This window comes from Phallusia mammillata, chromosome 1 (genome assembly GCF_965637545.1).
Source record: "Phallusia mammillata chromosome 1, kaPhaMamm4.hap1.1, whole genome shotgun sequence".
Lineage (NCBI taxonomy): Eukaryota > Metazoa > Chordata > Ascidiacea > Phlebobranchia > Ascidiidae > Phallusia > Phallusia mammillata.
In genome coordinates this window covers 26537099-26551599 of record NC_137252.1, presented here as the reverse complement: position 1 = coordinate 26551599, position 14501 = coordinate 26537099, and the positions used below count along the sequence as shown (strand labels likewise).

Genomic DNA, 14501 nt, shown 5'->3' with positions numbered 1-14501 from the left:
TTGGTTTCTGACTTTTCTTAAAGTTTTCTAAAATACCTTTAATCTCTAGAAAAGTCTGAAACGTGAATTAATGCTCCTACTGGAGCGTTTAAACTTGTTGTTTTGTCTTTTGTCCTATTCACCACGAGTTTGCTTTTATTTCCTTCTGGTGAAAATTAGTTTCGTATTCTTTACTTTTAGCTTATTTCCTACATCACACAAAACACACACAAAATGAAAAATATTAAATGCAATTAAGTTGGATTGTACTGTATTTCAACATACGTTTTGCAAAGAATTAAATCGATTTGTCTTTATTAGCAATTAGGATTCTCCGATTGCCATGCAAATCATGTAACTTCTTTATCGCCCCTCAGTTCCCAAAATGCAATCAGTTACAGGTTTGTAAGTATTTTCTACATGTGTTTATCCTTCTGTTCTGGTCGCATTTGTGTAGATTCTGATAAAAAACGCTAGTTCCTTAATAACTTAACAAAAGGCAACTACAGAATACGGTAGTGCCAAACTGATTATAAGTGATAGACTTTTGCCGTACGAATTTGCTTCTTCTTTTTGTTTGATTATTATTTAAAAAGAGAAAACTAAGCATGTTTTTACAAATATTGTCCATACAAGAAGAGATAAACGGTACTCATGAACTTTATATTAAAATTGAGAAATTTTAACACCAGCAATGAAAATCAAACGCGAAATGTAGGCGAAATTTGGTATACAAATGGGTTGAGTTTATTTCGCTTGGGAAAGACAACATATAGCGACACAATGACACTAAAAAAATTACGGAAACAGCAGCTGCTCAACTTTACAACGTTTTGGAGCGCAAAACTGTGGATGGCACAATTGGTCGTTCAACTAAATTAGTTGCATCTACACCGCATTCAAAAAAAGCTACGCTATATTATACAACCTAATGTGACGGGAGCTCATGTGAGAGTGAGTTTGGTGCAATGCGAGTAAAACGCGAATGTGGGGAAAACGTTAATGGAACCATTTGATTGAACCCGAGAATCAAATTAGCTGCATGATGCAAAAAACTAAGTTCACTTTATCAAAATTATATTAAATTGAACGACAGAAGAAATAACGTTTATGCACATGTGATAGTGATCATAGCAATCTTATGCAAAAAATCAATCACTGCGTTTTGCATTCACCAGCATTCAAGTTTTCCCAGGGTGTGCCTACCACGTTCCGGATCGCCTCCAGTGTCTCCGAAATGCATTTCAGTTACTGGTAGATCATCTTTGTTTGTTAGGTATCCTTCGTCTGATGTACTCACAGTATCTGAGTTCTGATCGCAGTTGCATTTGTAATCATTGTCAATGCATGTACCTGAAAAAAAAAAGATTTTTGAATTCTCTGCAATAGGTAAACATTACAATAAGCAAACTTTTTTAACAGTCCCAAACGCTTTACAAATGACGCGAACATTCACATGCTTAGCCACAATCAAGTGTTTAAAATAATTCAAACTACACAGAACTGCCTAAGATACAAACTAGTAGCTGCTCACAAGTCTAAAAATATACAATAAGGAACTGACCAGTTTTTCCACAGGCGCAATAGTATTCTGTTTCACTTCCGCCCCAGTTGTGTTTTATCACTCCATTTCTGGACACCCAACCTGCGAAATCATTTCCATTTTTGAATAGCATAGAACCTCGACATCGGTACTGAAATAAAACATATTTGGTCAGTCAACTATGCATTAATAATAATACTTTCCTTTGGCCATTGTACACTGTTTATTTATTGATAGAAAAAAAGGGATATATATAGGCCTACATATATAGGCCTACACAACATTTCTATATTCAGCATAACCTAAATCAAGAAGTAATTGCTTCTGTAAAATCAAAATCACAGTACGCTAGGCCCATTGAAGGCGCCATACCGCACTAGCCGGTCACCAAGCATTCACCACCAAATGGCAAGACATAGGCTAGAAAAATCTAGCCTGTGGTGGGAGGAGTCTAGGCTAGATGCCTTGCCATAGCCTAGACTTCTGTCCTGGGTTAGAATCCCACCGCAGGCTAGATTGTTCTAGCCTATGCCCTGCCATATAGTGGTGAATGCTTGGTGACCGGCTGATTCGGGATGGCGCCTTCAATAGGCCTAGCGTACTGTGATTTACATATGAGTGTGCCGTGATCGCTGGTCTGCTTATAGACGCTTCAGGGCTGATCCAAGTTATGAATATATGTTCATCTTTAAAATTAACAAAAGTAATTGACAAATACCTGGATAAATTGTCTGCAGTGTTGTGATGCATTAATGAGACGAATAATGTTTTCCATGCTGGTGGTGTATGTAACTGTCCTTCTGTAACATCTATCAGGTTCACATTTATTAACTGTAATTTCATGTTCGCTGTCGTGGCCAATCAACGTAACTGAAAAATGTACAAAATGAGTATTTAAAGTTTTAACTTTTTACATGTAATTTCACATGTTTTGTCTGCCAAGATTTATTGCAGCACCTTAATTACGTCCAGAGCCCTATTCATTATCACAAACGTCCAGAGGCGGACAGTATCACCCATTTTAAGAACCACTGATTTAGTGCTTAGTTATTAGTTTGTAAACGGAAAAATGAATTTTCTCCCACGATTCTTAAAACACGTGGTTCACGATGGTTACGAATCTAATATAAAAATTATTGAAGTTAGAAAGTGAGATGTAAAAAAAACAAGATAAAAATTATTTCTAAAGCTTGTTTTGGTTTGCACGGCAACGTTTATGAGTGTCTCTGTATTTGAAATAGATAAATTAATGCATTAAAAAACTACTTGAATTTTCCAAACGGTTAAGGGCTTGTTTCAATTCCATGATGGTTGAATCAGGAGCTGGTTCGCCTTTTTGACCTTTGTTGCCCCCATCACCCTGTCAAGCATGAAAATCAACTACCGGTTTAAAGAAACACAACATTCAAGTGTACAAGGGTAGTCAGGAATAACCCTTGAGGGCCAATGAAATCTTTGCAGAACAAGCCCTAGTCGTTCCGTATAATAGAACACAGCCTAATCCACAGTTATTTCGTGGATCGTTGTGGATTTTTTTAATAATTTTTGTTTTTACCTTAGGACCGATTAATCCGATATGGCCAACAGGTCCTCTTTTTCCGGGTGGCCCAGGTGCTCCACGCCCTGATGGTCCAACTGAATGCTGAAACAAATGCTGGTCACTTCCAAAATACTGGTTAATTGTGCTTCCCTTGCAACCGGTGGCTGAAGAGTCATGGGATGCACTTTGACTTATTAACAAAAGCATTATCAACGCAAAGATCATTTTACTGTAACTGGTTGAAGTTCAACTATGGATCAATCTGTAATATAACTCATATTTGTAGTTTGTTTAAAACACGTGCCAAATGTTGCAATGCTGCAAAATAATTCGCATTGCAGTAGAAAACATGACCAAAGGTATCGAAGTTTAATGCACATTTGGCAATTAAAATCTGCCTGCCTTTTAAATTAAGTACTTCCTGCACCGCAAGTAAAAGTCTGAGTGACAACAATTGTTTGTAAATCGAATTCAAGTGATTGGGTAATACAATGAGTCAACAACAAAAATGGTTATGCAAACTTTGGACTCTAGCCCAGGAGTGCACTGCAGACCGTTTCAAAACTGAAATTTTAACGCGGACCCGCCATCAAAAACCAACAAATGTACTTCGACTTGCAATTAGGCGTCTGTATACAAGGATCGTATTACGTAAGTCATTGAACCATTTAACCTAAAAAGTATACGGCCCGGTAATAAACTTTTTGAAGATGGTTGCTGACCGCTGCTCTAGCACTAGGTGTGAATCAAAGGATTTTCAACGTGCAAGTTGATTATATATCTTCACAACCAAACATTTCAGTATTCTTTTAAAGTTAGAAAATGGCAGACATTCTTACATCACGTCAAAAAAGGATTTTAAACAACTGGTTGATACGCAATAAACAGTGTTCGGGGTTAATTAGAACTACATGCCACTTGGCAGGAAAATTGTATGAGTTATAAAAAACTAAAAATTGTAAAACAAGTCCTGAATAAAACATTATACGAACGATGTTGATATAAATCGTTGTCAAACATATTATTCCTGACCTCGTGTGTCAAGCAAAGAGAATAAGGCATTCTCAAAAAACAACTTTTCATGCAAACGGAGTATAACTAGTCATCAAATACAAGTAAAACATGTATTCAAAAAAATGACAGAGCTTCATTTATACATCAGTTGAAACCTAGATCTTTTTTCTAATATCCTGAAAGTCAAATATTAATGGTTCATTAAAAGTTTGTGATGCACCCCTTTCTACTGGTGCATCCCCTGCATATTTTGGTGCACCCTAGGGTGCACCGTGCACACCGGTTGAAGAGCACTGGTCTATAGGAATGAATCTGTACACAGAAATCTGTAGCAACGCTAGTTCCAGCAAACCTTCGATGGCATATGTTTTTTAGGAGTCACATGACTTGTAGTGCAATAACAGTCTTGTCGAAACTGAATTGACAAGGCATTTGAGCCTCTCTGGTTATTAACCTCGTGTTGCCTGTTTTGCAAATTTGAAGTACTTCCTGTCACTGCGAGTAACGTTTGGGGCTGCAATTTTTCCAAAACTGCAAATTGCAGTAGTAAAATATATGATAATACTTAAAAAAAATGTTGGTAGAATCCTTCCAGGTTGATGCAAGTACGCCATTGGTCTTTAAAACATTGGATTCCGGGACCAACATAATGATATTAAATTTTAGATAAGGTCTATACGCTATAGCAGTGGTTCCCAAACTTTTTCATATTTTTTTCAAAACGGTCCCTTTGCCATTATTTCGAGGGCTCGCGGTCCTTAAGCCTAAATGTGTATTTCATAAAAATGAAAGTTGATTGCAGGATTTTAGCTAGTTATGCAAAATTGCGCATAACAATCATCCAAAGACAGCATGTGACATCACAAACAGGACAAAAACATTACGATTTTGCGCGAACAATTGCATTTTTGATATAGTTGTCATTCAATAAAGGCCATTGTTTAGCAATGGAGACAGTCGATTCTCAATTCTACTTTGATTTAAACTTATTTAGTGGCACAAACTGACGCCAAATAAGATTATAGAATTACTTCAACCGCTTCGCGGTCCCCCCCAAAATTGCCTCACGGACCCCTAAAGGACCGCGGACCCCAGTTTGGGAACCGCTGTGCTATAGGATAGAAAAAAATCTATGGCACAAACAGTTTTTTTGGGGGGTAGTGCATTTTAATGATGATACTTCGTAGATATAAGAGCAAGCAACAACTTGACATGTTCACGACATCGCCTGAATTAAGTAACATGGCAAAGAGTAATAATACACATAGAAACAGGTGCAGGTTGATGCTTAAAACCGCAAACAACCTTAAGTTTAAGATTACAATATCTGGGGTCTCAGCATTAATATGAATCATTCATGATTGCAACTAACTTACATCAGAAATATGTATTAATTCATATCTAATGATTCAGTGATTTGGACAAATTTGGGACTAATAGAAAAAGAGTATGGTTTAGGAGTAGACAAAAACTTCGCAGTTCGACAGTTGTATGGCAACGATCGCAGTAGTAAAGGACAATATAAAACCAGTCCAATAAATTTACACTTCAGGTTTTAAGTTCGGTTTAAAAACTATTTTCTGATTTCTGTGCGCATGAATTTCTAAACAGGGCGCAAGTACATTACACAGCATAGAAACTTTATGATTTTGCACTCATGACAATCACTAGTATTTCGTATTACACATCGTATGAAGGGGCCATTTGTTTTCATTGCGTGTCTCGAAAAAGTACTTGGAAAGAAAAGCTATAAGATGTTTACAAAATTATTGCAGTACGTTACAGCAGGAATAGACAACTGATCAGAAGAGTGTATGTACAGGTTTTTAACAATTTTATGCATTTGTTGTTGTGTAACATCTTATATGAAAAATCAATCACTAGATATTGCATTCACCAGCATTCAAGTTTTCCCAGGGTGTGCCAACCACGTTCCAGATCGCCCCCATTGTCTCCAAAATGCATTTCAGTTACAGGTAGATCACCTTTGTTTGTTAGGTATCCTTCGTCCGATGTAGTTACAGTATCTGAGTTCTGATCACAGTTGCATTTGTGATCGTTGTCGATGCATGTACCTAAGCAAAACAAAGGATATGTTTATTCTCCATATTACGAAACAAACGTTTTTTAGTGCTAAAAAAGCGAGCTATAGCACGCTTTAACACAGTGGTTCTCAAACTTTTTTGAGCGCGACCCAAATCTGAGTTTTATAAACACCTGACGACCCAAGCCTCAAACAACAAACATTGCATTTTATTTCCTTGTACGAATACTTACTCATACTCTAACGCTAACTTTCACATGGCCAAGTTCAGTTAACGCAAGATTAGCTTATCCTATTTCCCGTGGTAGGACGTTACAATTGCCATGTGCGAAACAGTATAGTGGGAAGGCTATTGTGTGCGCGACCCATTTTTTTGCCCTGTGCGACCCATGTGTGGGTCGCGACCCATACTTTGAGAACCACTGAGTTTAACATATGAGTTTTATACTCGCTAAATTAGATTCGATCCAAAAGCAAATCAATTCGGCCGAATCAACCGCATCATTAAGGACGTCACACGTAGCAATGTGCTTCCCGAAAAGTTTTTCTAGTATAATATTTGGATTTCATTAGCATCCTAGTAACGTCGGTTTTGTGGCTGCCTCGTCTGTCGTTGCTAGCTTGTGAACGAACAGTTGATTTTTTTGTCTGGCTGTACAAAACAACAATGGTTTGAACATAGTAATTGTTGACGCTAAGTTATTGTTAAGTTTAAAAGATTGTGTGGTGTCCATTAAAGTAGACAAGGAAAGGAACCTTTTACGCTTTAAAACTGTGTTCGTAAAAAAATCAGTTTCGTTTGTAACGCTATACACCCTACTTTCCCGAAATCGAATCTTTGTAAAAATGCCTGACTTAAAAAATGCCCGGTCGAATAAATTAGGTAAACCTAATATTCGGTACATCACTATTTCAAACTTGCTTCCCATACGCCCAAAAACAAACAACAGCAGCCCGACCAGTTTCTCCACAGGTGCAGTAGTATTCTCTTTCACTTCCTCCCCAGTTGTGTTTCAGCATTCCATTCCTGGACACCCAAGCTGCATAATCATTTCCATTGTGGAATAGCACAGAACCTCGACATCGGTACTAAAGTAAAACTTGTTTAAAACTTGTGATAGTTTTGGTAGGAAAAAACGAAACTTTTATATCCAACAGTTCTATATTAAGCAAAACCTTAAACAAATCATTATTTGCCTCATGAAAATGAACAAAAGTATTTAACAATTACCTTAATAAATTGTCTGCAGTGATGGGATGCACTAATAAGACGAACTATATTATCCATGCTGGTGTTGTATGTTACTGTTCTTTGGTAACATCTGTTAGGCTCACATTTGTTCACTTCAATTTCAGATTCGCTGTCGTGGCCAATCGATGTCATTCTCATGACTGAAAAACATACACAAAATTAAATAAAATGAAAAACCATCATTCTGATTAGGCAGCAGATTTTTCGATGCAGAATTTCGATTAAGCCCGAATCTAAAATTAGTTGAGATATTCCGAGCCGACATTTATATTCTGCTGCAAATTGCAGCTATGTTGGAGCTGATACATTAAAACTGCTTACCTGTTGCAAATCTTAACAATACCTGAATTTTCTAGTTCGTGAACTGCTCTTTTCAATTCAAGGATTGTCGCAGAAAGAGCAGGTTCTCCTTTTTGACCCTTGCTGCCCGTATCCCCCTAACAAAAACAGTAAAAAATGTGACTGCAGTGAAATTAACACAAAATAATCTTTAACATAACATCTTTAAAAAGAGTGTTGTGTATTATTTTTATTTTTTGTTTATTAACCTTCAAACCGACTGGTCCCATTTGGCCAACTGGTCCTCTTTTTCCGGGTGGCCCAGGTGCTCCACGACCTGACGGACCAACTGGACGCAACTGATGTTGAGTCAAATGCTGATCACTCCCGAAATACTGAATGATTGTGCTTCCCTTACAACCGGTGGACGAAGAGTCTTGTGATGCACATTGAGTTAACAACAGCAGCGTTAGCAGCAAACATATGATTTTCTCCATTTCATCAATAAATTATAAACTGATCTGTTACGTGTACGGATAGTTCAAACTGCGGAAAAAGTTATTGTTTGCAGTAATCCTGCAAGGCCCCACTGTTGCTGCACATCAACTACCTGGTTAAACTCTACTGATCGAGTTTACAATTTACATTGACGTCTGACTAAAAATGTCGAACGACCAGTCTTGAAAACTTGAAATACTTTGTAATTGAACAGTGTATTTCGGCTTCGGTCCTACTTACAACCCCAGGATAAAAAGTACTTACAAGCAGAATTTTATCCATTTGTTTGCATTTTAGACCTAAAATAGAGTTCATCAAAAGGGTTGCAAAACCTGTTTTTAGCAACACTGCAATTTTTTTCAGCAAACCTACAAAGCAGCCCAGCGGCATGCACTGTACATTCAAGTTTTCAAAACTTAGTCGACGAATGGAGGCAATAGGCATGTTTCCAAATTTTAACTCTAAATGCCATTGCTGCAAATTTGAATTACATCCTGTAACTTCACGTAACGGTTGGTGGCATTTTTTACTGAAATCTGTTAAAGATTCGAATTGTGGATTCAGTGAAATTCCTTGAGTTAAAGTTTATGTTAAACTTAATAAATAGGTCTTGAATGGAGACTGAGGTTTGATCCCACTTCTGACACAATGTTGTATTCACGCAAGCACTCATTGGATTGTAATCTATATACAGTATGTAGTGTAATGCCGTTTGAAGTTAAAGCGAGTTCTTATGCACGGTCCAATCATTGAAATAATACACAACACAGAAACGATAATGCAACAGTAAACAAATTCTTATTTTGTTTATATTATTGTTTAAAACTGACAAAATGTTAAGGGGTTGGTATGGTATCAGTGCCGCGGAACACAACTATGAAATGCAACACTTAATCATATAAATCCCCGTTTGCAAAGTAGCATTAAGGTTCCACCAACAAGATACGCGTGGGTGCGTGTGAGAAAAATGCGGATAATAAAAGGGTAATGCAGTACTAATGTACAACAGGGGAATATAGGCCATGTAAGGAAAAGGATAAAAACGGTGTTTGAAAATTGACTGTGCGTATAAGATGATGATAAACTTGATGCGTTCATTTAACGTCGGCATATAAGCTGTTTTTACCAACATTCAAGTTTTCCGAGTGTATGCCAGCCAAACTCCGAACTGTCTGCCATGTCTCCAAAATGCATTTCAGTTACTGGCAAATCTTCTTTGTTTGTCAGATAACCTTCATCTGATGTATCAATTGGTCCGTTCTGGTCGCAGTTGCACTTGTGCGTATTGTCAATGCAAGTGCCTGTCAACGTTGCAAGCTTTAGTTATTTAAATGATTATGTTTTCAGTGTTCGACACTCCCAAGTGCAAGAAGAACATTAATTTACAACTGGGATCAGCCCTAAAGCGTCTATGCAGACCAGCGATCACGACAAAGTCATGTAAATAACAGTATGCCCACAAAAGTCCACAAATTGCTGAATCTTTGTGTAAGCTAACACTATAATTGGTTACAGGTCCAAAAACAAATGGAGGTTTATACCAGTCTCTCCGCAGGCGCAATAGTAGTCTTTTTTAGTTCCACCCCAGTTGAGTTTTAACGTTCCGTTTCTTGATAACCAAGCTCCATAAACATCTTTACGTTGGTGCAGCAGGGAGCCTCTGCATCGAAACTGAAAGCAATATATTTACACCAGTAAAATTTGTCATAAACTCTTTAACGGTGGCAGAATGAAACAATAAGACTCTACATTAAGAAGAATTTGATAGCAAATCAACATACTACTGTTATTAGGCTCCATGTTGCACAAAACTATATATTTATTCCCAACAAAAGAGTTTTTTCACAATCCTTCTATAATCTATACATATTATGCGTTCGTTTGTGCTGCATCCAGTTAGCCAGGTATTGTACACAAAATGATTTGTATCCAGAAATAATAGCAAAAAAAACTTTTCGGGTCCCATTTTTCATGTTCGTGTCATTTGCAAGCGAACACAAGTTATTTCCGTTTTACTTATTTCCATTTTAATACCAGATTTTTTGGCTCGCAGAAATACCTGAATAAATTGTCTGCATTGCTGGGATGCATCAATAAGACGTACAATGTCTTCCATGCTGACGTCGTATGTTACTTTTCTTCTGTAACATCTGGGAGCTTCACAATTATCAGCCGCAATTTCAGTTTCGCTGTCGTGACCAATCAATGTCTTTCTCACGCCAGTGGGACTTTCTGTTTTGCAACACAATACCATTTAATCCAAATTTAACTTTTAAAGCGTAACACCTGACCTTCACAGTAGGCGTAGAATGGTGTTCCATCAAGTCCAAGGGGTAAGATAGGATAAGATCCTGGCGATAAAGCCACGTGTTTGCAGGTGGCTGGTACAATGGCATTTACTGACAAAAAAAAGTGTTAACATCACAGAACTACGCAGTACAATTGTGTTAAGGATTAATATAACTGCTACTAAACGCAATAACGCAATTGTATTTGTCCAAAGTAGAAGCGTTAATCTGTTCCATAATACCTGAATTTTCCAATCGATTTATCGCTCTTTTAAGTTCTAGAATTGTCGAAGCAAGAACAGGTTCTCCTTTTTGGCCTTTTACACCCGGATCGCCCTGCCAAATATACACCGTTCCCGAGTAAGGTATATTAAATCTTTCAGTGAAATTTTATTTGGAAACATAAAAACCAAGCAACCAGCAAAAGTTGTGTAAACGCTAAAATAAATTGAAAAACTCGCGAGCTTAAACATAACTGGTGTCGCCAGGCACATTTCCTTGACTTTTCTTTTGCTTAACGGCCAACTGTATATAACTCATACAAAGTTTTGATTTGAGGCGTCTTCATCAAAAAAATGGCACAAAGCCTTATACAACCCTTCTTATATCATGTAACACAGTGTGCGGAAGGAAAGTGGTACAAACACAGTGTTATAAAACGGTGATAAATACTTTAGTGTTAGAGGTGTAAAAGCGACCGATAGCGGCAAGTCGGTATCAGTTTTTTTTTACGTTCGTGGTGCTAGCACGCGCGTAAACGTTTCACGACTCTAAAAAACTCGTTTCCCACAAACCATTAGCAATCACAGCAACAGATAAAGACGCCCGAATGAGACATTGAAAAGGCGGCGAGTTGTATTACTGCTGGTTGAGCAAAAAAAAACGTTTATTTTATTTCTGTTATAAAACACTAACGGGCACAATAAGTTTCATAATTTTGAACGAAAATTTCCTGATTTTTAATTACTTTAAAACATTATTTTTTTAAAAACACCGTGGTTAAATCTACAACCACAAAAACAAAAACAATTTAATAAATTGTTCGTTTTTACCTTAGGGCCAATTGTTCCCATGTGGCCAATAGGTCCTCTTTTTCCGGGTGGTCCTGGTGCCTCACGCCCTGATGGAACAACTGAATGCTGAATCAAATGCTGGTCACTTCCAAAATACTGGTTAATTATGCTTCCTTTGCAGCCAGTAGATGAAGAATCCTGTGATACACTTTGCGCTGCCAACAGCAGCGTTAGCAGCAAACAAATCATTTTTTACAGCAGCTTTTTATATGCGCAGTTTGCTTGGTGCAATCTGTAAAACGTATTTTCATGTTTGTATATGCAACCACTTGCAGACTTGCCTTCATGCCAAATGTTTAGGACGGTCTTGCGATCGCTCCTGCCATTGCAATAAAAATGCCACGTATCTCACAAACATAAACATTTTTTGTCACGCGTATCGAAAACGTTTGTATTACAGCCAAGGCATTTAATTTCCGTCACAATCAAAATACTTCAGCTTACGTAATTTGAGACATTCCCACCAGGAATGAGTCGTTTGTCAAAACGGAAATTATGCTTAACGAGGGAGTAATACGTGATTTTTTCTTTACTATCAAGGGTGTAACATTTTGTGCCAAATGTGCTTTTGGGAATCCAAAAAAAAATATGTGTGATATTAAGTTTGATTATACCTTACATTTTTTCGGAAATGTTTTTTACCAAGCAGTTATTTTATGTTTACAAATTTGATGTATTTTCAAACAGTCATTTCTTTTTCACTTGCAGCATATAGCAAAAACCTAAACTAACTTTTACGCCGAAGGGCGGACTTAAATAACTTTTCTCCAGCGATCGGTAAGTTCAATGACTGTTCAATATCTGCAGGCGATTTCAATAAGTCGGTTTGCTAAAGACAGTGTGATTTGTAAGCTGGTATTTGCTTGCTATAGGTTGTAATGTTTTCGAAAAATGTTAGGATTCTAATAGGAACTATTTGACAGCTATACACACTGATGAAAAAGGCATTAATATTTGTAACATAGGTATAGTGAAGACACGATATTAGTAGTAGCCTTTATTACTTTGATATACCTGTTCCAGTCAGTAAATTTTACACAGAATGCAATGCAAATATCATTAAAAAACATGCAAAAGGTGTTGAGTGTTTTCTCGTTACAAAACCAATTAAGTGCAGTGAGGGATTTTGTAACACGGTCTATGTTAAAAGTTCAGTGAGCAATTTTGTAATACGGTTTATGTTACATAGCGCATTGCTTGCATTTGCTACAAATTTCACAACCTTTAGTTGAGACACGAAACATTCAAAATGTTAATATTTCTCGTGCTGTCCCTGATGATTATTACAAAAGAAGTCGCAACTCAAAACGAAGCTTCCAGTAACTGCAAGGGTACAACCATTGTCCAGTACTTCGGCAATGATAGGCCACAAACGGAAACGGTTGGTGTATCTGAAAGAGGTCCGGCAGGTCTTCCAGGTAAAGCTGGACCTTCAGGGTATCCTGGATCAAAAGGACAAAAGGTTAATATAATCTATGATACTTTTATTTGTCCTTTGTACTTACTGCTGTAAAGCATCAATTAAAATGCTGTGTGATGCAGCACATAGATGAAAGAAAAGCACCCTAAAGGAAACATCATAAATCTGTTGTAATAAAAAAAAACGTATAGTAAACCATACACTGACATGCAGGCTCAAAAAATTAAGTTTCTCGAAACATAAAATTGTAAAAGAGTATCTGCTATTTAGTGACAACAGTCCAAAACCTTTTCTAAAGTCCAAAAGCTTTTTAAAGGTAATTCTAACCTATAGCAAATATACAGGGAGAATTGGGCACAAAGGGTGACAAGGGAGAAGCTGATCAAGCAGATGCAGAGATCCTTCAATTGCGCTCTGAATTGGAAAATCTGAAAAACACAGGTATTTGAGAAAACACCAAACGTACATGATTGTGCAAAATACTACTGTGTTTTTTGTTTTGTTTTGTTTTGTAGTTAACAATCCACCAACTTCATGTGACTCTGTGACCGGCACGATGGGATATCATCTCATTTCCCCCTCAGGTCGCGAGGAAATTCCATTCTTTGCATATTGCAAAATCGCTAACGGTTAGTAAAATATAGGTCATCTCAATTGTTCTGTGCAACCAGCCAAAAAACTAACATTCTTTGCATTTTCTGATATTGCTCGCATTGTCCGTTGTTTGCAACTTTACCATGTCAAACGCATCTCGAAAATATACTTGAAAACATTTCGCCATACCTAGACGTTGTATATACAGTTTGTGCAAGTTGTCGGATCATTTACTTTGAATAGTTTGCCGATCTCTTGCCACAAACCACTTGTCATGTTCAGTGTCGACTGCTAACGGAAGCTGGACGATGGTAACAAAGACATTAATTGACCATGACAGTGAAAAGGAAATCCAAATGAACAATTGCGAAAACCCTCGATGCTATAAAAGAAGAGTTACCTACAGCGTCCCCATGCGGAAAATCGTACAATTGATTGATGCCTCTGCTCACTGTAGGCAGTTTATTAAGGTAGGAGCTTCAGGGCGGATCCAATTTGTAAATACAAGTACATTTTAGCTTTTTTGCTGTCTCTTATCTTTGGGTAATTTTGTTTTTTTAACATGTTTGGTTCCCAATGTATAATGCTGTCGTGTAATAAAGTTTGCGTCGATCAAACCACTAACATATTGTTTTAAGGCTGCTATATATCGTTGGGCAACCACATTTTAACATTTATGACAAACCGAATGGCATCCACTCAAGGTGTCTAATTAAAACCATTCATGCTCCTACCTTTTATATTGTACCAATTGCTTTATATTTTTCTCTATTGCCAAGAAAAATATCTTCGACAAAACGTTAGGATCAAATTTTGTTTCCAGTTTCGATGCCGGGGATCCGTTCTGCACTGGAAACAAGACGAACCCCGTGGTGCCTGGTTATCAAGAAACGGGACACTGAGGCTTAACTGGGGTGGAAGCGAGAGAGATAATTACTGTGCATGTGGAGAGACAGGTTGGTCTTAAAAATCGATCG

General features: G+C 37.4%; 2 protein-coding genes across 2 annotated transcripts; one reads left to right on the top strand and one right to left on the bottom strand.

Moving 5' to 3' along the window:
* Positions 1 to 9002: 9002 nt before the first annotated feature.
* On the bottom strand, positions 9003 to 11809 carry LOC145234390 (contactin-associated protein like 5-3-like). Its single transcript, XM_080099130.1, has 6 exons — positions 11490 to 11809; positions 10680 to 10773; positions 10441 to 10548; positions 10209 to 10381; positions 9691 to 9820; positions 9003 to 9450 (listed from the first exon to the last, which is right to left on the bottom strand). Exons 1-6 carry the CDS (start codon positions 11697 to 11699, stop codon positions 9272 to 9274), a joined length of 894 nt encoding a protein of 297 aa, XP_079955256.1. The 5' UTR covers positions 11700 to 11809; the 3' UTR covers positions 9003 to 9271.
* A 922-nt stretch (positions 11810 to 12731) lies between these two features.
* LOC145209895 (uncharacterized) lies at positions 12732 to 13564 on the top strand. The gene is made up of 3 exons (XM_080079952.1): positions 12732 to 12972; positions 13275 to 13371; positions 13446 to 13564. The coding sequence occupies exons 1-3, from the start codon at positions 12760 to 12762 to the stop codon at positions 13562 to 13564; spliced, it is 429 nt and encodes a 142-aa protein (XP_079936078.1). The 5' UTR covers positions 12732 to 12759.
* The last annotated feature ends 937 nt before the right edge of the window (positions 13565 to 14501 follow it).